This window comes from Geotrypetes seraphini, chromosome 13 (assembly GCF_902459505.1).
Source record: "Geotrypetes seraphini chromosome 13, aGeoSer1.1, whole genome shotgun sequence".
Lineage (NCBI taxonomy): Eukaryota > Metazoa > Chordata > Amphibia > Gymnophiona > Dermophiidae > Geotrypetes > Geotrypetes seraphini.
The window spans coordinates 30,537,845-30,561,589 of record NC_047096.1 but is presented as its reverse complement, the minus strand read 5'-3'; the positions used below and the strand labels follow the sequence as shown (position 1 = coordinate 30,561,589).

At 41.3% G+C, this 23,745-nt stretch overlaps 1 protein-coding gene across 9 annotated transcripts in view; it reads right to left on the bottom strand.

The window, feature by feature from the left end:
- USP28 (ubiquitin specific peptidase 28) overlaps positions 1 to 23,745 on the bottom strand; it is a 110,297-nt gene that overhangs the window by 51,704 nt on the left and 34,848 nt on the right. For 4 of the 9 annotated variants that reach the window (XR_004536720.1, XR_004536721.1, XM_033917525.1 and 1 more), the window contains exons 3-8: positions 20,633 to 20,765; positions 16,564 to 16,711; positions 16,116 to 16,281; positions 13,441 to 13,527; positions 5,635 to 5,772; positions 3,506 to 3,579 (exon numbers count right to left, since the gene is read on the bottom strand). Coding sequence is in view for 7 of the 9 variants with exons in the window: in XM_033917525.1 (XP_033773416.1) it covers positions 3,506 to 3,579; positions 5,635 to 5,772; positions 13,441 to 13,527; positions 16,116 to 16,281; positions 16,564 to 16,711; positions 20,633 to 20,765 (746 nt within the window). In the remaining 2 variants the exon portion in view is untranslated. The remainder of the gene's footprint in view (positions 1 to 3,505; positions 3,580 to 5,634; positions 5,773 to 13,440; positions 13,528 to 16,115; positions 16,282 to 16,563; positions 16,712 to 20,632; positions 20,766 to 23,745) is intronic. The other 5 variants (XM_033917530.1, XM_033917527.1, XM_033917528.1 and 2 more) reach the window with 3 other exon arrangements.

Sequence of the window (23,745 nt, the reverse complement as noted above, 5' to 3'; positions counted from 1 at the left end):
TACCTTCAACAACTCAACCACCAAACTCTACGAGATAATAACCCCCACAACGGAAGAAGCCATATCTGCAGACAGAACATGGACCACATTCCCAACCCTACAATGGTCTGATTTGAACCGACTATACAAAAAATACAGCCACTCCTCATGCGACTTGAACTACTGCCCATCGTATCTGCTTACAAATGCCTCCCTTAAATTCAAAACCAACCTCATGCAATGGATTCAAAGCACTCTCATAGAAGGTCAATTCCCACAAGATCTTGGAGAGATCATAATCACACCCCTACTGAAAGATCAAAAAGGCCCTATAGACGCTCCTACCAACTACAGACCTATCGCTTCGATCCCATTATATGTCAAACTGATTGAAGGACTTGTGGCTCAATACCTCACCAACTACCTATTTGACCATAATATACTTCACTCCTCTCAATCAGGATTTAGATCTCACCACAGCACGGAAACACTACTAGCAACACTACTAGACATAGCCTGACAACACCTCAGTAAAGGACACAGGATCCTAATTATCCAACTAGATCTTTCCGCCGCCTTCGATCTAGTCGATCACACCATATTACTCCAGATACTTGATGCAATCGGGATCTCAGGGGTGGTTTACAATTGGTTCCAAGGATTCCTTAAAACAAGAACGTACAGAGTTAAGACAAACAACACGAAATCTAACCCATGGTCAAATCCATGCGGAGTCCCGCAGGGGTCACCACTATCGCCCATTCTATTCAATCTCTTCATCTCCTCCCTCGGCACCACTTTAGACAACCTAAATGTAACATCATTCAGCTACGCAGATGACATAACTATTCTCCTCCCCTTTGAAATCCAAGACCACACCTCAACAGGACACCTGGAAATAATTCTGGAAGAAGTAGAAAAATGGATGACAAACCACAAACTGAAACTAAACTCGGACAAAACCAAATTCCTAATGCTTGAAACGGACAAAAACCCATCCATAACAGACCTAGAAATTAAAGCAACCAAATACCCAATCCAGACCTCACTCAGAATCTTGGGAGTGCTGATAGACAGATGCTGCACTATGCAGACCCAAATCAACAAAACTACCCAAAAAGCATTCTTCACAATGCGCAACTTAAGAAAAATAAGGAAATTCTTTGACAAAGAACACTACAGGATAATTGTACAATCCCTGGTACTAGGTCTCGTGGACTACTGCAATATCCTTTATCTACCATGCCCCACAAACATGATCAAAAAACTTCAAACTGTTCAGAACACAGCCCTTAGACTAATTTACTCACTCGGAAAATTTGACCACATCACCAATGCCTACCTAGACTCACACTGGCTACCGATTCGAGCCAGAATTCAATTCAAACTATACTGTCTACTCTTCAAAGTAATTAACGGTACTGCACCCACCTACCTAAATGACCGCCTAAACCGTAACCTTCCAACCAGAACAAGAAGAACACTGACATCATTCACATACCCACCACTCAAGGGTACTCACCGCAAAAAGCTTTATGATAGCCTCCTGGCAACACATGCTGCAAAACTCGAACCTTCCATCACCAGATTGTTAACCACAACATCAGACCTCAAGACATTCCGTAAAGAAATCAAAACACTGCTGTTCAAAAAGCATATACAATCTACCTAACCTCCCTCACCCCATCCCCTAAGAAACCAAAACACTCCTCATCTCCTGTAAGCCAGAAATCCCCCCCCACATTGTATGCTGTTACGGGGGGGGGAGGGTAGGGGGGGTGGTTTCCGGGGGGGGGGGTTGCTACTCTGTTGATTGACTGATTGTTCTGTTTTGGCACAGTACTGCTGTGATGTTGTGCATTTCTTTGTTATAAATAAACAATTACAAAAAAAAAAAAAAAAAGAAACCAAAACACTGCCGTCCAAAACATCTTCCGATGTTATTAAGTCTTTACTATCATTCTGTTATTAAGTCTCTATCCTCAAACTGTATTCTCTATTGTCATGTACCATCCTGGAAATGTCCAGTTCTCTTCTTATGTAATCCGCTTTGAACCGCAAGGTACAAGCGGAATAAAAATCACTAATGTAAGTAAGTAATGTAAGCTCTATGTGCATGCACTGCTTTCAATGCATATTCATTGGGGAAATCCTGAAAACCCGACTGGATTGCGGCCCTCAAGGAGGGACTTTGAGATCCCTGGTCTAGATGGACAGTAAGATGGAATTCCAACAGTGGAGGGAAAGTAGCTTGCCATCTCTAGCTTTGATACAAGGACAGAAAATTTTATTGATAATTTTTGTTGGTGTTATTACAGTTTTCTTATTGTATAAGTTTGGGGCCCATTATTTGTCAAATTATTAGATTAATTGCCAATAGCATTAATTATTTGACAACAATGCCACTCTATGTGGAACATTTCAATGTAGCACACATTAAATAGATGCAAAGCATGCAAATGCATGTAAAGCAGCTCATTATTATTCAAATTAAACAATAGCTTGCATTACGAGGTGCTACCCAAAAGTTTGGGGAATGTGATCTGGATATAGTATGCCCTTCCACCGCTAGAGGTGTCTAGCAGTATGCTTTGTTCTGTACAATTTTATAAGGTTGTGTTTTAGTGACTCAGCGGATTTCGATATGACTGATTTTACTGAGTAAAAAATCTGCATAAAATTTTGTTTTAAACTTAAAAATCCGCTGTAGAAACCCATAGTATGCTCCAGGAAACCTTTGGAGATAATGCCATGTGCCAAAGCAAAACCTTTCTTTGGTACAAATGCTTCAAAGATGGATGAACATCTCTCCACGACGATGACCGTTCCGGACGATCGTCAACAAGCACAACACCGTCAACAAGCATGAAACCATACCAAATGATCATGAGATTATCCTTGCAGATCGTAGGCAAACTATCCACGATGTTTGTGAGATAGTTGGACAGTCACACTGTGAGGTTTTGAAGCGGTTGAGCGAGAGCATTCGGCACAAATGCCCAGACCCACTCACATATCACTCATTGTTTGACAATTCCTGACTTTCAGAAACATTGCAGTGATTACGCACCCTCCCTATGCACCTGACCTTGCCCCCTGTGATTTTTTTCCTATTCCCCAAAATGAAATTACGACTAAAAGGTGGCTGTTTTAACACGATTGAAGAGATCCAGGCAGAATCGCAGGAGGTCCTCAAGGCACTTGCCCAAGATGACTTCCATAGATGCATGAACTCATGGGAAAAATGCTGGGATCGCTGTATACATTCTCAAAGGGACTACTTCAAAGGAGACAGTGGAAATAGGAGTTTCGGTAAGCAATTTTTTTTTTTTACAATTGAATTCTCTGAACTTTTGGGTAGCACCTCGTATACCTCAAAAAAGTGCTCTCTTTTTTTCATGAGGTGCTCTTTTTCTTCCCTGAAGCATTAGGTTGCTAAAACATGGCCTAATGCTCCAACAAGCAACATATAGAGTCCAGTGCTTTCAAAAAGTAATTTCTTTCCCCAAACACACACAACACTTACTCTACATTTACAGCCAGTTGAAAAGCATCTTCCAGCCAATCAAGGAGTTTGTGTGTAAACTCGCTCACATCTTGCTAAAAATAAAATGGGTGGAGAAGTGTGATTTTAACAGAATTTTATTGAGAATATGACTCAAGCAACACTACTTTATGCTTTCAAAAAATTATGGAGTAACTTGCATGAGATGTGATTAAAACCCTAAGTAGCAGTAATTCAACAGGCTCAGTCATCCAAGAAAACAACAGGATATTCTAGATAGTGGCAGTTATATAACCATAAATTGGACTCCTACGAAGCCTAAAGCCTACTCAAGTATCTGGGAGTACTTTTAGATAATTGTTTATCTTTTGATGACCATGTTTCATCTATGGTTAAATGCTGTTTTTTGCCCACTATCAATTTAGATCAGTATGTAGTTTGTTACATTATTTCAGCTCAATGTACAATCCTTTGTGCATTTGTACTTTCCAGACTTGGACTATTGTAATTCAGTGATGGTGGGTTTATGTTCAAGCTAGCATTAAACAGTTGCAAGCTGCTCAGAATACATAAATCAGGCTGCTTTGTCAAGTACAAAAATTTGATCATGTGATCATTTCACTCATTCAGCACCATTGATTACTTGTACAGTAACACTATCATTTTAAAATTCTTGTATTGGTTCACAGTGCCTCTCTCCATATATATCCTCCTAAATTGTGCACAGGTTAACTTATAATTTTTAAGTTCTGGACATCTGAGGTCTTTTCCTCATCTGACAAACGGGTGTATATTATTAAAGAAGAGAGATTGTTAGCAAACCATTTCTGCACTTTGCACTGTAAAAAAAGATTAGGTTCTTACCTTGCTAATATCTTTTCTAGTAGCTAGATGTTTCATTCTGGACTGACTGGTAATATCCCAGTGCTCACGAGCCGTGGAGAAGGAATCCACTCCAGCTTTTGAATCTCTTCTCTTTCACTAGAGGGGGCTCTGCTGCCCCCTTCAGTTTGTACCAAAGCAGGTGATAGTCCCATACAGAAAATGCATGAAAGGAGGGGTACGGGGAAACTCCCCAACTACAACTCTGTTCTGCTCTGAATCCTTTCAATATAATGACATTACGTTTATAGGACTTTTTATACATGTGTTTCTGTATTTATTTTGAGTTTATAGAAATAAAATATTGTTTGACTCAAGGTTGATGTGTTCTATCCCACTCCCCACTTGTTCTTTCTTTGCTGAAAATATAACAAACATGTTAAATAGTGCCATTGAACAATCAAAACAGCGAAACAATCATGCCAAACAGAAACATTTATGGAGCTCAAATAATACCCCAATGTGTTATATCAATAACTGATTCTTCATACCCTTAAATTTCAGTCCAAACTGACATTCAAATTTGCGGACATCTCTCCTGCTACAAGGGCTGGTTGCGGTGGGGATTTTAGGGCAGCAGGAGAGAGGGGGTATCACCGCCTGGAGTGGAGAGGGGATATTGTGTTCGCTCTCACTGCAAGGAAGGAATGCTGTTATATAACAAAGTGAATGGGCCTCTCTCCTGCTGCATCACAACACAGGGGCTTTCTAGCAGTCTCTGACACTAACTGGCACCCCTGGACCAGTCATTTATTTTTGTCACCAAAAGCCGATATCGCTTTTTGAAAATGGCTCTGCATTTTTAAAGAATCCACTGGAGGGCTCATTTCAATGCTGAAGAGCCCATTTGCATGGTAGTGTCTGAGACTGCTAGAAACCTTGCTAAAGACAGAGATAATCCCTTTTGATAATCTGCATACAGGCTAAACCGCCGGAAAACAGTTTAGCGACGGCATTAAAGTTTTGAAAACCTAGGCCTCAGTAGCAATTGTGTTCCTTGTTTGAACAAGTATTATGGTAATATAGCGCAGTTCCTCTAAGTCTAGGGTGTATATTAATTATTTTAACTTCTAAATTTACACACAAAAGCCACAATAAAATAAGAATGTAAGAGTTGCCATACTGGGACAGACCGAAGGTCCAACAAGCCCAGTATCCTGTTGGTCTCAAGTACCTTGCAAGATCCCAAACAGTTACAAGTACCTTGCAAGATCCCAAACAGTAAAACAGATTTTACTTGAATACTTAAAGTCCATAACCACTTTTACCTGTTGGGCTTCGGCTGACCGGAATGCATCTTTTAAAAGCTCCAGTGCTGCAGATGGGTCCACAAATTTACGATTTGACCCAACCAGCAATGCAAAAAGGTACTGAAGTTCTTGCATAAATGCAACATTCCTCTTCTCCTATATAACCCAAAATCAACAAAAGAGCTATTCAGTACACTGGCCCAAAAAACAAAACTCAAACACATCAACCAACCCAGGTACTAGGAAAGGGGTTTCTTACTCTATATGAACATCTTTATTTATTTGGATTTACCTAACACAAAATTTACATTCATGTACATGCTACTGTGAAGTACAGACAGTAGTAGGGGTGGAGAGTTCCTTCAGATCATCTGATGCAAATTTGCTGCATTTCACCTTTTTTTACAGCTGGTCCTAGTCTATGGAATACATTGCCTCAGGCTTTGAGATCTATCTTTTGCCTGACTAAAGGGTGGGTACTTGACAAAACAATAAAAACTCTTCTGTATGTATAATGCTGTTTTTTTCCAGTGTAAATAGCTTTGAAAATTTCTCTTAAAGTGTAGAAACGTATCCCCCCTTCTACGAAACTGCGATAGCAGTTTCTAGCGCAGAGAGCCGCTAAATGGCCCTGAGTTCCTATGAGCGTCGGGAGCAGCGCGGGCAATTCAGTGCAGCTCCCCGTGCTAGGAACTGCTATCGCAGTTTTGTAGAAGAGGGGGTTAGTGTTTTTTACACTTTATCTGTATCATATTTTAATTGCATTTCTTAGATCCCCCTGTTTTTAAATTATTATGTAAACTGCTGAGGATGGTTAAGCGGTATATCAAGCTTAAATAAACTTGAAACTATTATGCCTGTTACATAATTCAAGCAGGATCTAAAAATTCAGCTTTTTTTTAAGCATATGGGGCCTCTTTTACAAAGCTGAGGTAGCGAGTCCCACGTGACAAATGTGACACAGCCCAATCAATTCCTATAGGGTGCATTGCATTTGCTGTGCCAGGACTTGCTATCGCGGCCTTATAAAAGGGGCTAGTGATGAGCAAATGTTACTCCACTGAAGGGATTATATTCTGAATAGGTACGTTTGTTTGTTTGTAATGCAATGGATATGTAATGAGTAAGAGCTGGAGTATTACTCAATTTCTTTTGTACTAAGATTTTATTATGAATATTATTGTTTGGAAGATGTGGGTAACAAGTACAATACAATATAATATAGTGTCTTATATACTGCAATTCTCTACAAGGAATCTATGAAGTTTACAATAAGAATTAAATCAAGTTCTTGACGTTACATTTTTAAGCCCGATTTTATGGTTGTTTGAGGGAAACAGTGAAGGATAGGAGGTTGGCTATTGAGAAAGGAGATATGTCTTAAGTTTCTATCAGAATTCAAGATAAGTGGTGGGTTGTCCTAGGTGTGTTGACAGTTTTTCCAGAAAAGAGGTCCTTGGTATTCAAAGGTAGCCCCAAATATCTTCTTCCGTCACACTTGTTGAGGTGATGGGAAGGATAGTTTGAAGTGTTTCGATACTTATGACTTGAAAAAAGTGTGGGACTTAATATCATAGGTTAGTCCATCCGAGTTTTCTCCACAGATTGCTTTGTAAACCATGCAGGCCATCTTGAATTGGATTCACTTTTTTCAATCACCAGCCAGTGTAACTGTACTTACTGTATAGCAAACTTACTCTCTCATACCGATTCATTTTGAAAATTAGTCTGGCAGCAGTGTTTTGTATTTTTAAATAAATAAATGTACGTGGAAGTGGGAGAAGAACATGGAGATACTAGGCAACCACAAAAGTCAGATGAACTTAAACACTAAATTGTTTTGTTCTTTATGACAAAAATTGTTCTTATTTTAAGAGAACCTGATTGGTTACCTGTTTTTGAGTTTTGAAAGGATCAAGTAGGCCTCATTGTATAAAGGTTATGTATTTCTAGGCAAAATATTTTTGTATTGTAATTCATGGAAGGAAATAGCAAGAAAACATAGGTTTGAGTTGTCTTTAGCAATTCAGTGGGCTCTTGAAAAATATAAAAAAGTCTCCAAAGCAATGGTCCATCTAAGCTGTGCATCTTTGAGCAGGGGGGCCACACAGCCATTCATCAGTCCCACCACACAGTCGGTGAAGTCAGGACCAGCACCCCTCCAGTATCAATCTTCCATCTTGTGCCACTGTTGCTGCTTTCCTGAAGCAGCAGCTGCAAACTTAACCAAACCGGCTGTGGGACCTTCCCATACATACCCAAGGCTGCCGGTTTGCTTTCTCAGACGTCACTTCTTCTTCCGGGGCAAAGCCGGCAGCTGCAGATATGTATGGGACGCCAGTTTGTTTCAGTTTGTCGTCGCTTCTGCTTCTTCAGGAAAGCAACAACAGCAGATGGGATGTTAGGAAGCAGATGCTAGTGGAAGAGGGGAGAGAGAGGGGGTAGACACTGGTAGAAGCAGGGTGGGAGGAGAGAGGGAGCAGAAGCTGCTAGAAATGGTTTCGGGTGGGGGAAAGAGGAGATAGATTTTGTACAGAAGTAGGTAGATTCTAGATAGAACAGGGGAGACGGCAAATGTTGGGGGTGAGATACAGAGAGGAGGGAGATGATGAAACAGAGGAAGTGAAAGAGGAAAGGTACAAAGAGGATGGAAATAATTGATGGAAGGGGAAAGAGAGGAGATGCTGGATGGAAAAGGGGGGGAGGATAAGCTATATAGAAGGAGGAAATCAGAAGCCTTGATGGAAGAGGGGAAAGAAAGGAGGGAGATGATGGAAGGGGAGAGAGGGGGCAGACTGTATGGAAGGAAAAAAAGACAGAGAAGGGAGATACTGATGGAAGGGAAAAGAGAGTGTGGGGATGCAGGATGGAAAAGGAAGAGAGAAGGCAGATGCTGGATAGAAGAGTGAAGATAAATAAGCAGATATTTGTGTGTGGGGGGAGATAATGATGGAATGGGAAAGAAAGGGCAGATATAGGGGGCACACACTGTATAGAAGGGGGAGAGAAAGATGGCAGATTTAGTGAAATACTGGGAATAAGGAGAACCAGGGCGAGAGAAAGAAATAGAAAGATGCCGGTAGACTGTAAAAAAAAAAGAAAAAAAAAAAGAGGGAACTTGAAGATTAGATAGAAAGAATGAGTTAAATCTTGACATATAGGTAGAAAAATAAACTGAAGAAAGCCAAAAGGAAAAGGAGGAATGAAAAGTCCTGATATGAGTCTTAAGATGGAGGAAAGCAGAAAACAGAGAAGTGAATGGCCAGAAAACAAAAATAGAAGAAATAATTTTATTTTTAATTCAGGATAAAGTAGCATGGTGCCCATGTTTATAAAGTTTAATAAATAGAAATAGAAAATAGAATTAAGATGATATCTTTTCATTGAACTAATTTTAATACAATTTTGACCAGCTGTTTAAGAGACCAAAACCTCCTTTCTCAAGTCAAGACAGCTTACTGTCTTGACCTGAGAAAGGAGGTGTTGGCCTCCAAGAACTAACTAAAAAATGTTTTATGTCTTTTCAATAAAACATCATCTTATTTTTCATTTTTAAAAAATTTATATTTCTTAATTTGTAATGTACAGTGTGTAATAGCATCAGGGTAACATTGGAAAATTTTTGCTCACATCAACTCAGTCATTACAGCCCCATTTTAGAAACAACGAAGAAATCAAAGTTGAGATGTCCCAGTAAGGACATCTCAAGTTTCACTAATATTTTAGAACAGAATTTGACAATGTAGAGGTTGTTCTGTAATATAGGAAAAATAGACACTAATGAAATGAGTACTTTCATATTTTTAAAAATGTTGAAAATCAACACATAAACATGTATGTGTAGACACATGCACATTTGCTGGCAAGTACACATTTATTTTAGCCAGTTTGGAAATATAAATAAGCATTTTTTTTATGCTATCAGAGTCTGGTATCCCTTGCTAGTTTAGTTTGTTTGTTTTTTTGGGGGGCACAAATTCCACTGGAAAAATAAGAGGACAACCTCCCCTAACCCCTCTATCAGGGCAGTTTGCCAAAACCTAAAGGTGCTTGGTAACAGGTGTAAATCCTGACATCAAATCTGTTAGTGAGGAGTGGCCTAGTGGTAGAGCTGCTGCCTCACACCCTGGGGTTGTGGGACTGAATACCAGCACTGCTCCTTGTGACCTTGGCCAAGTCACCTAATCCTCCATTGCCCCAGGTACAAAATAAGTACCTGTATTTATGTAAATTGTTTTGAATGTGTAACCACAAAAAGGCGGTGTACAAGTCCCATTCCCTTTCCTTTCCCTTCTGAAATGGAGAAAAAAGGTATATCTTCTAGACATGTCCTGCCCAAAATACGTCCAAACCTCGTCCCCTTCAGATTTTGATGTGCATATCTCGGCTTTGTAAAATAGTTTGTAAAATAGAAATAGACATTTACATCAGTTAAATATTTAAGTACTGGTTTATACACATCTGAAACATGAATAACACTTCTAAAAATGACTGTTCTAACTCTTATAAATGATGCACAACTTTGTATGTGCTAAATCACCTAATTTTTCAGAACAAATTTTAAAATAGACATAGAAAAATGAAGGCAGATAAATACCTTATGGCCTATCTAGTCTGCCTATCCATGCTATGTACTATCTCTTCCTCTCCCTTAGAAATCCACTGTACTTATCCCACGCTTTCTTGAATTCAAATACATTATGTTTCCATCACCTCCACCAGGAAGCCATTTCACACATTCACAACCCTTTCCATGAAAAAGTATTTTCTGAGGTTACTTCTGAGTCTGTTCCCTTTCACCTTCATCCTATGTCCCCTCATTCCATAGCTTCCTTTCAACTGAAAGACACTTCCCTCATGTACGTTTCTTCATATCTCCTCTATCCTGCCTTTCCTCTAAATTATATATACGAGTTGAAATATTTAAGCTTGTGCTCATATGCTTTATGACAAAGACCACTGACCATTAGGGTTGTCCAGAAAAAAAAACCTAAAAGTTGGAAAAACTGCAATTTGAAGTTTTTCTATGAATTAGGTTGTGCTTGATCAGAAAATAATTAAAAACAAATTTTTAAAGCTCATCCTGGGGGGGGTCTCTCAAAGCCACTGATTACATAAAGTTTCATTTGACTTAAAATTTGCTATTATTTTTGCTTAATGGAGCAAATTTCTTTGCATTATAACTATAGCTTTTATGTTTTCACACTCAGCAATGATACATTGATAAGACTTTTCATGTCATGTCTACTTTATTGAAAAACAATAAATCAGTACAAAAAACACTAGAGTCTCCATTATGCTTATTACAAACAAATGGGGTTGGATTCCTTAGAACCCTACTAATACAGTGTTACTACCACAAAAGAATAGGAAAACATTCTCCTGTCATCAAATAATGATAAAAAGACATTTTATACAAAAAATCTAGCAGTTTATTAAATAAACCTTCAATATCTGCACTTTATTGTGGACAATAACAGAAATTTATCATACTTCGCTAATAGCTAAACACTTACACTTTGGTGTAGTCATCTACCAATGGCATTCCAAACACTCAAGCATTCAACGTCTTCTTGAGATAGTCAGGATAAATCCTGCAATGCTGTTCAACTCCTTGCAACAAGGCCTCATGCTGCTCGCCCTCTATCCAACATTAAAAAGGTAATACAGAGATCTTCTAATGGAGGGGGTTCTTATTAGAAAGAAAAAAATGCAGGGAGTTCCAAAAGGAAGATGGCTTCTTTATTTGCCACTTATGATAACAAAGAAATGCATACTTGCCAAACTGACACATTATGACCTCCCCTTTCTCTTAAATTAACACGTGGCAAATGCAGATGACACTTTATGCAAATAGAGAAAACCTCAGCATAGGGGTGCCCAAGAAAAGAGGAATGAAGATTATACTAAAAAAAATTGTAGGATGCGATAGTGAGTTTATTATCTTAAATGAGAAGTTCAAGGAGAAGTTAGGTTCTTATCTGCTAATTTTCTTTCTTTTAGTCCCTCCAGACCAGCACAGAATGGGTGGATTTATGCTCCTTTGCCAGCAGGTGGAAACATTGACTTTTGGCTGTAGTACAAATGGGCTGTGCAGTCCCATCTACATTCAGTCTGATGAATAGCCAAGCAGGAACTAATTAATAACTTAAGAACTGTGAACTATGAAACACCAACTGCACTCCCAGAAGGAGAATATCAAGTAAATGTCCAGACTGGACAGGGAAAATACTGTTGGATACTAATTAGACTAAGAACCTTCAAAAATGTCCCCACAGCTCACCAACTAAGCCAGATGAATCAAACTCTGCTGCTCTTATTGAACTCCCTAATAACCCAGACAAAAAGATACCGCAGAAAAAAAATAGTATTTTTTGTGAAAAGACACCGAATAAAAATGATAGGGTGGGTTGAGGGGAGTCAATATTATTGTCATCTCCATTTTGAACAGGCCTTTTTAACTCCTTATCATTATGCCTCCATCCTACAGGCTCCAGTGAGCCTCCATCCTCCTATCTTAAATCTAGTTGGGTAGTGCAGTCTTGTACATGGTTAAAACAAAATCAGGGACAAACACCCCCGGCGGCAAAGAAGAACTCACTGCAGAAGCAGGAGAAACACTTAGGACCTATTCCTGTCTCTCTAAGACAGGAGTGAGGTCACCTGAGGCCACAGGCAAAATGGTGGAGCTTCCTGCCAAAACTGAGGAAAAGCCTGCCAAAAAAATCTCCCCCCGAGGCCTGTAGCGGCAAAGAGGCCTGCACAGACCCAGCCGCTAATGTAGGACTGCAGACAGCAGCTGATGTAGCGAAAAGGGAGTCCCCAGCACTATCAGCAGTAAGGAAAACCTTATTTCCCTGACCATCGGCGGCTGGGTAAATCCCTGTATGGGCAGTAGGGAAGCCCGGGCTTCCCTACTGCCTGCAGCCGACGAGTGGTACACACGCAAAGGGGAACCCTGCTCGCCAGCACCCAAAGCTGACGAGGATTCCCCCTCGCAGCAGCTGGAGCACTTCGTGTACACGCTGGCCGCATTCACAGCTCGTCGGGTGCATAATGAGCACTTTTTTCCCTTCAAAGTGCTCATCGAAAATCACTACAAAAGAAAAACGAAACCGCTGGTTGGCAATTAACTTCAATTAAAGTTAATTAAAAATTTCCGTTCAGACCAGCACTGCGTCGGGATTTTTTTTTTCAAGCACAACTTTAACAAAATGAGCAGACCCCACAGGCTCTCAAAGATATATGTCTTGCCTGAACTTTGGCAAGGTTTATAGCTGAGACACCTCTAAGCCAAAGGGAGGTGGGGGAAAATGGGGGGAGGGACATGATCAATCAAGTGTGACACCCCCAGGGTCGGACGGACCCCCGAAAGGGTCCCCCAAGCTCTATCCGGCACCCACAAACACAAAAACGGCCACTAATCACATCCAACAGGCCCTAACTAACCAAAGGAAAGACTGCACAAGCTTACCACCCCTCCATCTGCTGGAGACTCAGAACAGACTGATTGTAGATGGGACTGCACAGCCCACTTGTACTACAGCCAAAAGTCAATGTCTCAGTCTCCATCTGCTGGCAGAGGAGCGTAAACCCATCCATTTTGTGCCAGTCTGGAGAGACACTAAAGAATTCGGAAGTTTCTTTGTGATACCTTCTGAATTAAGACAATGGCAATAAGATACAGGGAAATGTTGAACACAGATTACATAGAAAATCTGTTTTCCTTATAAATGAGAAAGTTCATTGATAAAGCACTGTAGAAAGACTATTGGATGGGGGGGGGTTAATATAGTAAAAGCAGCAACCAATCCAGTAACTTACATGCCGACTTTGACAATTTTCAAGGACACTTTGTGGTGAACTGTAGTTCAGGACCAACCTTCGAAATTCCGGCAATTGAAAGAGGGACTGGAAGGGAACATATAAGAGGTATGACTTGAAAACCTAGCTGACTTTAACTTTTCCTGTCCTTGAAACAAATAGCCCTCACAACAAATTCTCATTTAGATCTGCTGAGCATTTTCTACACTTTGTCATTTCTGCTGATTATCTGAACATTCTTCACAAAGGATTCAAGGGAAGATGGAGAAAACATTTAGCAATTTAGACTCTAAGCTACTATTTGTTCACAGCTGAAACCACTAACAGTAACATCAGTCCATGACTTGATTCTAGTATCTGGTATGCCCATCGTTATGCTTGCAGCCTGTGTTAGAAATATTCTGACATCCACATCCTAACTCACTGCATGTAACTGTAGAGAAAGCAAAGATACTTACCTATATCAGGTGTTCTCCAAGGACATGTGGGTGATGTCATCCACAGAACCCGGTATGAACACTGCCAAGTGCCCTATCATTTTAAATCTTTAGGCAGTGCCCATACCATGTACCGTATTTTCACGCATATAACGCACGCGTTATACACAATTTTACAAACCATGTATAACCATGCGCGTTATATTCGTGAGCGCGTTATCCCCTTTTTTTTTACATAGTTCCCCCCCCCAACGTCCGATTCACCCCCCCCCCCCGCAGGACCGCTCGCACCCGCACCCCGAAGGACCGCTCGCGCTCGAACACGCACCCGCACCCCCACCCCGAAGGACCGCTCGCACCCCCACAGCCTCCCCACCCCCCACCCCCATCATGTAGAAGTTTCCTATCGTCGTCCTGCTGCTTCCTCTGCCGGCGGTCCTGCCCCTTCTCTTAGCCCTGCGTCTACGTCAGAGAAAGGGCGGGACCGCCAGAAGAGGAAGCAGCGTAGACTCAGGGGTAAGAGAAGGGGCAAGACCGCCGGCAGAGGAAGCAGCAGGACGACGGTAGGAAATTTCTACATGATGGGGGGGGTGGGGAGGCTGTGGGGGTGCGAGCGGTCCTTCGGGGTGGGGGTACGGGTGCTGGTGCGTGTTCGAGCGCGAGCGGTCCTTCGGGGTGGGGGTGCGAGCGGTCCTGCGGGGGGGTGAATGAGACATCGGGGGGGGGGCATCAGGCTTTCAGGGTGGGGACAGGACTTCAAGGGGGAGTGGAGAGTCGGGGCGGGCTAAAGGAGAGTGGGCTGGCCAGAGGAGAGTCGGGGCGGGCTAAAGGAGAGTCGGGCTGGCCAGAGGAGAGTCGGGGCGGGCTAAAGGAGAGTCGGGCTGGCCAGAGGAGAGTCGGGGCAGGCGAAAGGAGAGTCGGGGCGGGCGAAAGGAGAGTCAGGCAGCAACGGGAGAGTCGGGGCAGCATGCGCGGTATACAGGTGTGCGCGGTATATAAAAATTTATTTACATAAATTACAGTTCCCCGCACGCTATACCCGTGTGCGCGTTTTACACGGGTGCGCGGTATACGAGTGAAAATACGGTACTTAACGGTGCCTTCATAGTAACAGAGCTAAGAAGCCAACTAGAGAAAGTGTATGAGTTGGTGGGCAATTCTGTATAGGTTACCAAACTTGGAGACCAAAATGCAGGTGAAATACTAGGTGCTAAGCTATATTCTAAATGGCATCAATGTGGCCACATTCCATTATAGAATACTAATGTTAAGTACTCATTTATATGATAATATTAAGGTGCGCCAATTGATTGAATGAGAAAGACTTGGCAGTTCAAAAAGCAATTCTGAACTTACAGGGGTGATGTGTTCATCATCGGTCTTGATTTCACATGCACACTGATTGTGTCAATTATTTAATTTACAGGCTCAAAATTGGTAGGATGCTTATTGTTTAATAAAGGAAAAGCAGTTATCTTTTTGCCCGACGGCTGCCCAACCGTTTCACTCTACAGTTTCTTCAGGGGTTGTGCTTCTTCAAATATTCACATAATAGCCAAATTTTATACTCTTTATTTTGGCTCATTTCCTCGATTGAAATAACATGCACAAAAACCATCACTGATGATGTCATCAGCGATGCGGCAAAGGGAAGGCCCTGGCAGAAGAAGGCTGCAAAACAGCCTGTTTAGAATGCTGCAGTTTGGCGGAAGGTATGTCAGTCTCGCAGCGATGCGGCAGAGGGCAGGACCCAGCGGGAGAAGACGGCGAAGCAGACTATTTAAACTTCTGGCAACACTGCTGTTTGGAGGGAGGTACGTCGGTCTCGCGGTGGGAGGGTCAGCGTGGTTCTGTTGCGCGGGGGGAATGGGAGGGAGGGATGGAAAGATGCTGCACATATGGAGAAGAGAAAGGAAAGAGGATTGGGGTGGAAGAGAGGAAGGGAGAGATGATCACTGTACATGAAAAAATAAGACATCCCCCGAAAATAGGTCCTAGTACATTTTTTGGACCCAAAATTAATATAAGACACTGTCTTATTTTCAGGGAAACACGGTATTTATTGTTAGAATCCAACTAACGTACAAAACAAACATGACATTATTATATAAAGACCTCATAGCAAGTACGGGGCTTCAAAGCTGATCACCAGATGCTCCAACTAGTTGGCTATATGGCCAGCCCTTCTTTAACCTTTAACAATAAAGTGAACAGCAGATTTGCTTTACTGCAACACACCTGTATAACAGCACTAAACCAGCATGTATTGCCTATGTTCTTCAGTCCAACTGGCCAATCGTCCACTCTCCTCCACTCGCTGGGATTAGGATGGTCCAACCATACCTCGCATCGTTTTCTTTTGGAACGATTTTTGTTTTCTAAAATAGTCATCTCGGGAACCCTGCTAAGACCAGATAAGATCAGTTCATTAAATCATTGTCAGTTATTTCCTCCATTTGTTGAGAACAAGATGGGGCATAAGAAGTCCTATCTCAGTGACGAAACAGGGAGGGAAACGGTGCCAGGGACAAGTGTACCTTGCTACCATATAAAAAGCAGCCCAGACTTTTGTTGTAACTACTGTTGCACACCTTTTGCAATTCAGGGAGCTCTATTTATTATTTTAGTATCCATACTAAACACTACTTTACCTACTTTACTGTTTATACTAAATAGTTCACTTTACCTGTTTGAATCCTGTGCTTCTGCTGTTTTTGGAGACTCCTGTAAGCTGAGAGAGATGGCTGCTTTCAGGTCATCGTTGCCCTTGAATGTTAAGTCAATCATGTCTAGAAAGAGGTGAGACCTGGTATGAGCAATCTGCCTTTTGCATTCTGAACAAAACCGAAATATAGTAAGATTATTTCAGTTTCAGATTTTCATTTTCAGTCCTTTTCCATTTCAGTTCTTTTACAAGTATTACCGTGTTTTCCCAAAAATAAGCCCTAGCACGATTTTCGGGGTAGGTTTTAATCTAAGCCCTATCCCAAAAATAAGCCCTAGTCCCTGGATTCGCTGGTAGCAGCGCTTCCCCCCCGCCAAAATCCTGCTAACCCTCCATCCTTCCCTTCCATCTGAACCTTATCGACCACGAGCCCAACATACCCCCTTCCAGAGCAACGTTGGGCCGGCAGCACTCTAAACAGGCTGCTTCTCGGCCATCTCCTGTGGCCTTACGTGTGCCGCGTTACTGATCACATCATCAGTGATGCAACAGAGGGAATTCCCCAACGACTGGGAGAAGGCCGCGAAGCAGCCTGTTTAGAGTGCTGTCAGCCCGGAGGGAGGTATGTAGGGCTCGCGGTTGGCGGGGTTTGGATGGGAGGGAAGGATGGAGGGTAAACGGTAGTTCAGCTGCACGGCGGGGGCAGCGAGGGTTGCTCAAGGGTTCTGCTGCACAAGGGATGGGAGGGAAGGATAGAAGCTAGGCAAGGGTTCTGCTGCACAGGGGGATGGGAGGGAGGGAAAGATTCTGCATATGTGGGGAAGAGAAAGGAAAGAGGAAGAATTGGAGTGAAGGAAAGGAAGGGAGAGATGATCATGTACATGAAAAAAAATAAGCCCTACCCCAAAAATAAGACCTAGTGCGTTTTTTGCGCCTAAAATTAATATAAGACACTGTCTTATTTTCGGGGAAACAAGGTAGTTGTAAAAAAAAAAATTTCACTTTTTAAGCCATAACTACACAACACCAGAAATAAGACGAACTGGTCCACCCCATGCTGACAAGACACAACAAATTAAGGGGTCCTTTTACTAAGGCGTGCTAGCTGTTTTAGCGTGCACTAAACACTAATGCATCCATTATATCCTATGGACGTATTAGCGTTTCGCACGCGTTAAAACGGCTAGTGTGCCTTAGTAAAAGGACCCCTAAATCAGCAAAACTTCAGTTCAACAGAACAATTTTGTGTCTCTGCATCTAATCCTAAAGTGATACGTTCTAGGAAAATGTTTTGAACAATAGTTTTCTGTAAGCAAACTTTTTTTAAAGTGTTTTTGGGGTTTTTTTTTTAAATGAAAAATTGGTTTACTCTAGCAACAGTCAACTGCTTTATCAATTAATTCTAACTTCACCAATATTACCACATTTGATAATGCTATTTATTCACATGCAGATGAAAAATTAGTCCAAATTAGAGTCTGTTAAAGGTTTGCTATTATATCTTTGCTCTGCTAACGGGTATGGCCTTGCTGAATCATCCTGATTGTTTACTGTTACCATTCCTGGACTGTTTGCAATGTTTTAGTATAACTTTGTATTACAACTCTTTTGTTTCTTGCTGTGATTTTAGCTGCTTTATCAATAAAAATCATTTACAAAAAAACAACTACCTATGATAGTTGATTATATTTTATTATTTGTAGCCCACCCTTATCCAGAGCAGAGAACAATCATACATACATAATTAAAATGACATAAAACAAAACTTATTGAGTAGACAACTAATGCTTCATCGTGCTTTCTTATAATGATCCAACATAGTTTCCATAAATCAAACATCAGTTATTAACTGAGCAAAGGCCTCATGCAGCAAGAACTGCCATAATTGTTTCTTAAACATAAAAAAAGACAGACAAAATTATCAAAGGCCACAGGAAGTTTGTTCCACTCATAAGGACCAGCTATTGAGAAGGTGCCAGTCCATTTAATCTCCAGTGATGGTATTAAGCAATCATTACCGTATTTTCACACATATAACGCGTGCATTATACACGATTTTTACAAACCTTGCATAACCTTGCGCGTTTTACGTTTTTTTACATAGTTCCCCCCCCCGACGTCCGATTCACCCTGCAGGACCGCTCACCCCCCCCCCCCGCAGGACTGCTCGCACCCCCACCCCGAAGGACCGCTCGCACCCCCACCCCACCCCATCATGGAGAAGCTCCTACCGTTCTCCTGCTGCTTCCTCTGCCGGCGGTCCCGGGCCTTCTGTGAGCCCTGCTCTGAAATGCTTCCTCTTCCGGCGGTCCCGGCCCTTCTATGAGCCCTGCGTCTGCGCTGCTTCCTCTTCCGGTGGTTCCGCCCTTTCTCTGACGTCAGAGAAAGGGCGGGACCGCCAGAAGAGGAAGCAGCACAGACGCAGGGCTCACAGAAAGGCCGGGACCGCCGGAAGAGGAAGGGGGTGGGGGGGCGGGGAGGCTGTGGGGGTGCGAGCGGTCCTGCGGGGGGGGGGGGTGAATCAGACGTCGGGGGTGTGTGAGCGGTCCTGCGGGGTGAATCGGACGTCGGGGGGGCATCAGGCTTTCAGGGTGGGGACATGACTTCAAGGGGGAGAGGAGAGTCGGGGCGGGCGAAAGGAGAGTCGGGCGGCGACGGGAGAGTCGGGGCGGCATTCGAGGTATACGGGTGTGCGCGGTATATAAAAATTTCTTTACATCAATTACAGTTTCCCGCGCGCTATACCCGTATGCGCGTTTTACACGGGTGTGCGGTATATGAGTGAAAATACGGTAAGTCCACAGCTGCTTCTGAGCACAATGTATGTACGCCCTGGAAGGTAATGTTTCAGATTTCATTTCAAATAATTTTCAGTGTCCTGATATAGTCCACAATGTACCAACATCAATAATTTAAAATGGATGCAGAAAACAACGGGCAACCATTTCAATTGTGGAGTCTCGTGTTCTATTTTCTTCAAACCAAATTCTGCACAACTTGCAAAGAGTGGCCAAACCTAAGTACATCATGTTACAGCAGCATTTGCTACCATTCTGTGGCAATCTCATTTTTTGTACAGTTTTAGTTTCGTCTCATTTCCTGTTACATTGCTATGAAGCGAATCGCTAATATATTTTGTTTTCATTGCTAGCTATCCTTACTATCATTATGTCCTTTCTTTTGCTGGGGATGGTCTGCAAGTGATCTACTTAGGCCATCTCTACCTTCTAGTTTAAATGCCTAGAAACATATTGCCTGTTGGAAATTGATCAGGGGACAAATAAATTGTATGTTAGAGAATCATGTGGCCCTGTCATATGACACAGTTTTGTTTGGGATGTCTATGAGGGCCAAAAGTCAAATCTCCTCGAATAAATAATAAGCTGTTAATGATTTTAACAGGAGTTGCCATCCAACAAATAACATACAATTGGAAAGACTACAGGGGGTTGAATTACTGTTTCTGGTGGAGTTCGGTGTGTCATGTGTATGAAATGGAAAAAACATTGGCGATTAAGAGAGGATATTATAAGAAATTTAAAGATGTGTGGGGACCATTAATTGATTACTATAATAAATAATTGAATTTATCCCCATTTAGTATGTATAGGGTGGGAGGGTGGATGGGTGGGTTTTATGACATTAGGATGAGTAGTTACAAAAATATTTGGAAAGGGAGGGAGGGGAGGTAATTTATGGTATAAGATGATTGTAAAGTTTCAAGTGAAGAATGTATAGTATGACTTGATTTATTGTACACTTGTTTGTATAATGTAAAAAGGAATAAAGATATTAAAAAAAAAAAAGAAACATATTGCCTGAATTTCTCAACTAGGATTCTTTTTCCTTCCATACATAGTAAGGTGCAGCCTACCATTTGGGTGGAGGAAAGGAAAGAATCCTCAGTAGTTTGTTTGGTAAGCGATAGTTGGCAGGCCTATTCCAATTTTCTCTCCCTTTCCTATTTTAAATGGAATTCTGTTGATTTTCTATTTTATCATTAAGTCTGTGAAGAGATTTGATGTTTGTTGGCAAAAAGTGGTATATCAAGAAACAAACAAATATAAAACAAACATCACCATTCACCTACTTGTTGATGCTTCTTTACCCACGGCACTTCCCTCCACATCAGATGGTTCGGCTGCTGCAACCTCCTGCCCAGGTTTGATTGCTTGCTCATCAGTGAGCAGGCTTACCGCCTGTGTTATATCACCATGACTGGCCTAGTGAGAAGAACACAAAATAAATAAATCTAGGGCAATTACATAGTTCCAAAAAAAAAAAAAAAAAAAACAGAAAAGTGTGAAATACTAGACAACTAACTCTTTAGCATCTTCAATTCATATCCATGACAAAAGTCCAAGGTCACCCTACAGTTTAGTTGTTTCAAAGTTATAAGGGAGGAAAGGCACAGCCAGGTTTGCACTATGTACATGCTGGAGATCTACTGTGCAGTCACATACTTCAAGAGAATATTTGGCCTAGAGTCCAGTAAATGAAATGGTCCAGGAACTAGGATATGGGAACCTGCTGGACCAATCCTAAAGCAGGAGACAGACTAGAAACAAAGCATGGAACCTAAGTGAAAAGCTGTACAATCACAAGTAGACGACAGAGTATATTAGTTCTGTTGCCAAAACTATTTTTAGAATAATTTCTAAGGAAATTAGTTAGATTTCCCAGTCAGACGGAACTCTTAAAAATAGGATGGAAGTTCTCTTCTTTTTCTGTTTTCTTGGAGCCATTTAGAAATTCATTAACTGCCTTTCCAAACTCAAGTTTAAGATGCATTTTAATCAGGTACAGTAGATATTTCCCTTCTCAGGGGGGATTATGACCTTCAGTTAAACTCTGGAATTCGTTGACGGAGAATGTGGTGAAATCAGTTAGCTTATCAGGGTTTAAAAAAAGGTTTGGATAATTTCAAAAACAAAAGTCCATAAGCCATTATTAAGTTGGCTTGGGGAAATTCACTGCTTATTTCTAGGATAAGCAGCATAAAATCTGCTTTTTTCCTTAGGATCTTGTCAGGTACTGGTGACCCTGGTTAGCCACTGTTAGAAACAGGCTACTGGGTTTGATGGAGTAAGGACAACTCTTATATAGGTTATTTTTCTGGTCAAAAATTGCGACCCACTGAGCAAAAAGGTACCAAAGTGAGGTATGTAACATCCCTCTATCATGTAGTATAAATATCAACCTATATCCACATAGCACAACCTCAAGAGTATAGGATAACAAGTCCAAGTGTTACTCTTAACCCTTTCAGGACCAAGGGACATATTTGTCCCATAACTTTAAAATCCTATCAATTTTGATTGGGATAGTCTACAGTTCTAAATTTGATATGTACGGATTCCATATGATACTGCCTTTATGTAAACAAACTGGTTCCGACATTCATTCATTAGCGTCGTTGCCAGATTGACGAGAAGATTCACTTGCCACACTGTCCATAAGCCAGAAGTGTGATTTTTTTAAATAAAAATAATGATATTTCACAAAAAAAATCAATTTTTTGGCATCTGCAAGCCCTTTTTACCATAAAAATGTCGTCAAAACCACAAAAATTGGCCTACGATCCTTATGGTCCTGAAAGGGTTAAGGGAGAAAAGACCTCAGTGTCTAATAGGGAAAATCAAAGCAACCCATATAGACAGGCTAGTTGCAAATATCACTTGCAGCCAGCAGACACATCCTCGGTCAAAAACTCCCAAAAAGTTGAGGACACAATTTCACAGTGAATTTCAACAGTCTTAATTCTAAGTCTCAAAAAGTTTTCAAAAAAGCACTTATCTGAAAATTGTTGTCTTCTCAATCAAATTGCAAACACAAGAACTTGATCCTGGAGCTTGGAAGCAGGAGAAAATCACTAAGTGATCACCAAGCTCCAGGATCAAGTTCTTGTGTTTGCAATTTGATTGAGAAGACAACAGTTTTCAGATAAGTGTTTTTTTGAAAACTTTTTGAGACTTAGAATTAAGACTGTTGAAATTCACTGTGAAATTGTGTCCTCAACTTTTTGGGAGTTTTTGACCGAGGATGTGTCTGCTGGCTGCAAGTGATATTTGCAACTAGCCTGTCTATATGGGTTGCTTTGATTTTCCCTATTAGACACTGAGGTCTTTTCTCCCTTAAGAGTAACACTTGGACTTGTTATCCTATACTCTTGAGGTTGTGCTATGTGGATATAGATTTATTTAACAGCCTCTCTTGGTTCTATTTATTTTTTGTATAAATATCAACTGCATAATCCCACAAAATTTCAGTCTCAGACATGGATTAATTTATCAATGAAAAAAGAATCATTATCAAAAATTTAATGTGAAAACAGTAAAGATATTATAGCAGTACCTTTCCTGCCGCAGAAAGACCACATAGATAAGAAATTGCTCAAAACAGCCTCAAAGGTGCAACAAGCATAAAAACAGCCATAGCTGTCTAGAGAAACTATGCTATTCTAGAGCTCAGAATCATATCATTGGCTATTACCAGAAAAAAGAGCACTGAAACAAACAAACAAAAAATATCTTAAAGTGCTCCAATATGGAGACGGAAAGCAGTGGTTCTTCTTTGGGCCGTTTTTGCCATCAGACACTGGAAAGGACACCCACCTGACATTGGGGTCCTCCCCACAGGAGTGAAAAATGTAGACACTCCTGTGGCGTGTAGCCACAGGGCATGACCAAAGGGGTATGCCCCTAAGGGACACGCTAGGCCCCTGGGAGCCACGAGGAGCTGAGAGGAGCCATGACACATCATAAGTACTCTTAATAATTTTGAGAAGTTTTCCTTATTATGTTTCTATAAGCTTGGTTTTGGGGAAAACGCAAGGGTAAGATGCGCATATCCACCCCAGTTACTTCAGGATCAATGGATTGCCATTGGCACCATTTGAGTTGCCTTTACCTCAAGTGAATAGAGTGAAGTCAATACCAGGAGTTTCGTTTAGCTCTACTGATCGTACTCCTCCTCTCTCTCCTGAGCTTCCTGAAAAGTTAGGATCTGAAGTAGGTACTAAATTAGCTTCCTCAGAATCTCAGGCTACTTCTCTTATATCATATTTGAAAATGCCGCATGTATTTACTAATGGGTTAAGTGGTACAGAGATCATAGAAAAAGCACCCGAGGAAGTTTGGGGATGGAGAGAATGCTGAAATCAGTTGTTAACCAGATACACATTTTCCTCTAAGGAAATGGTTG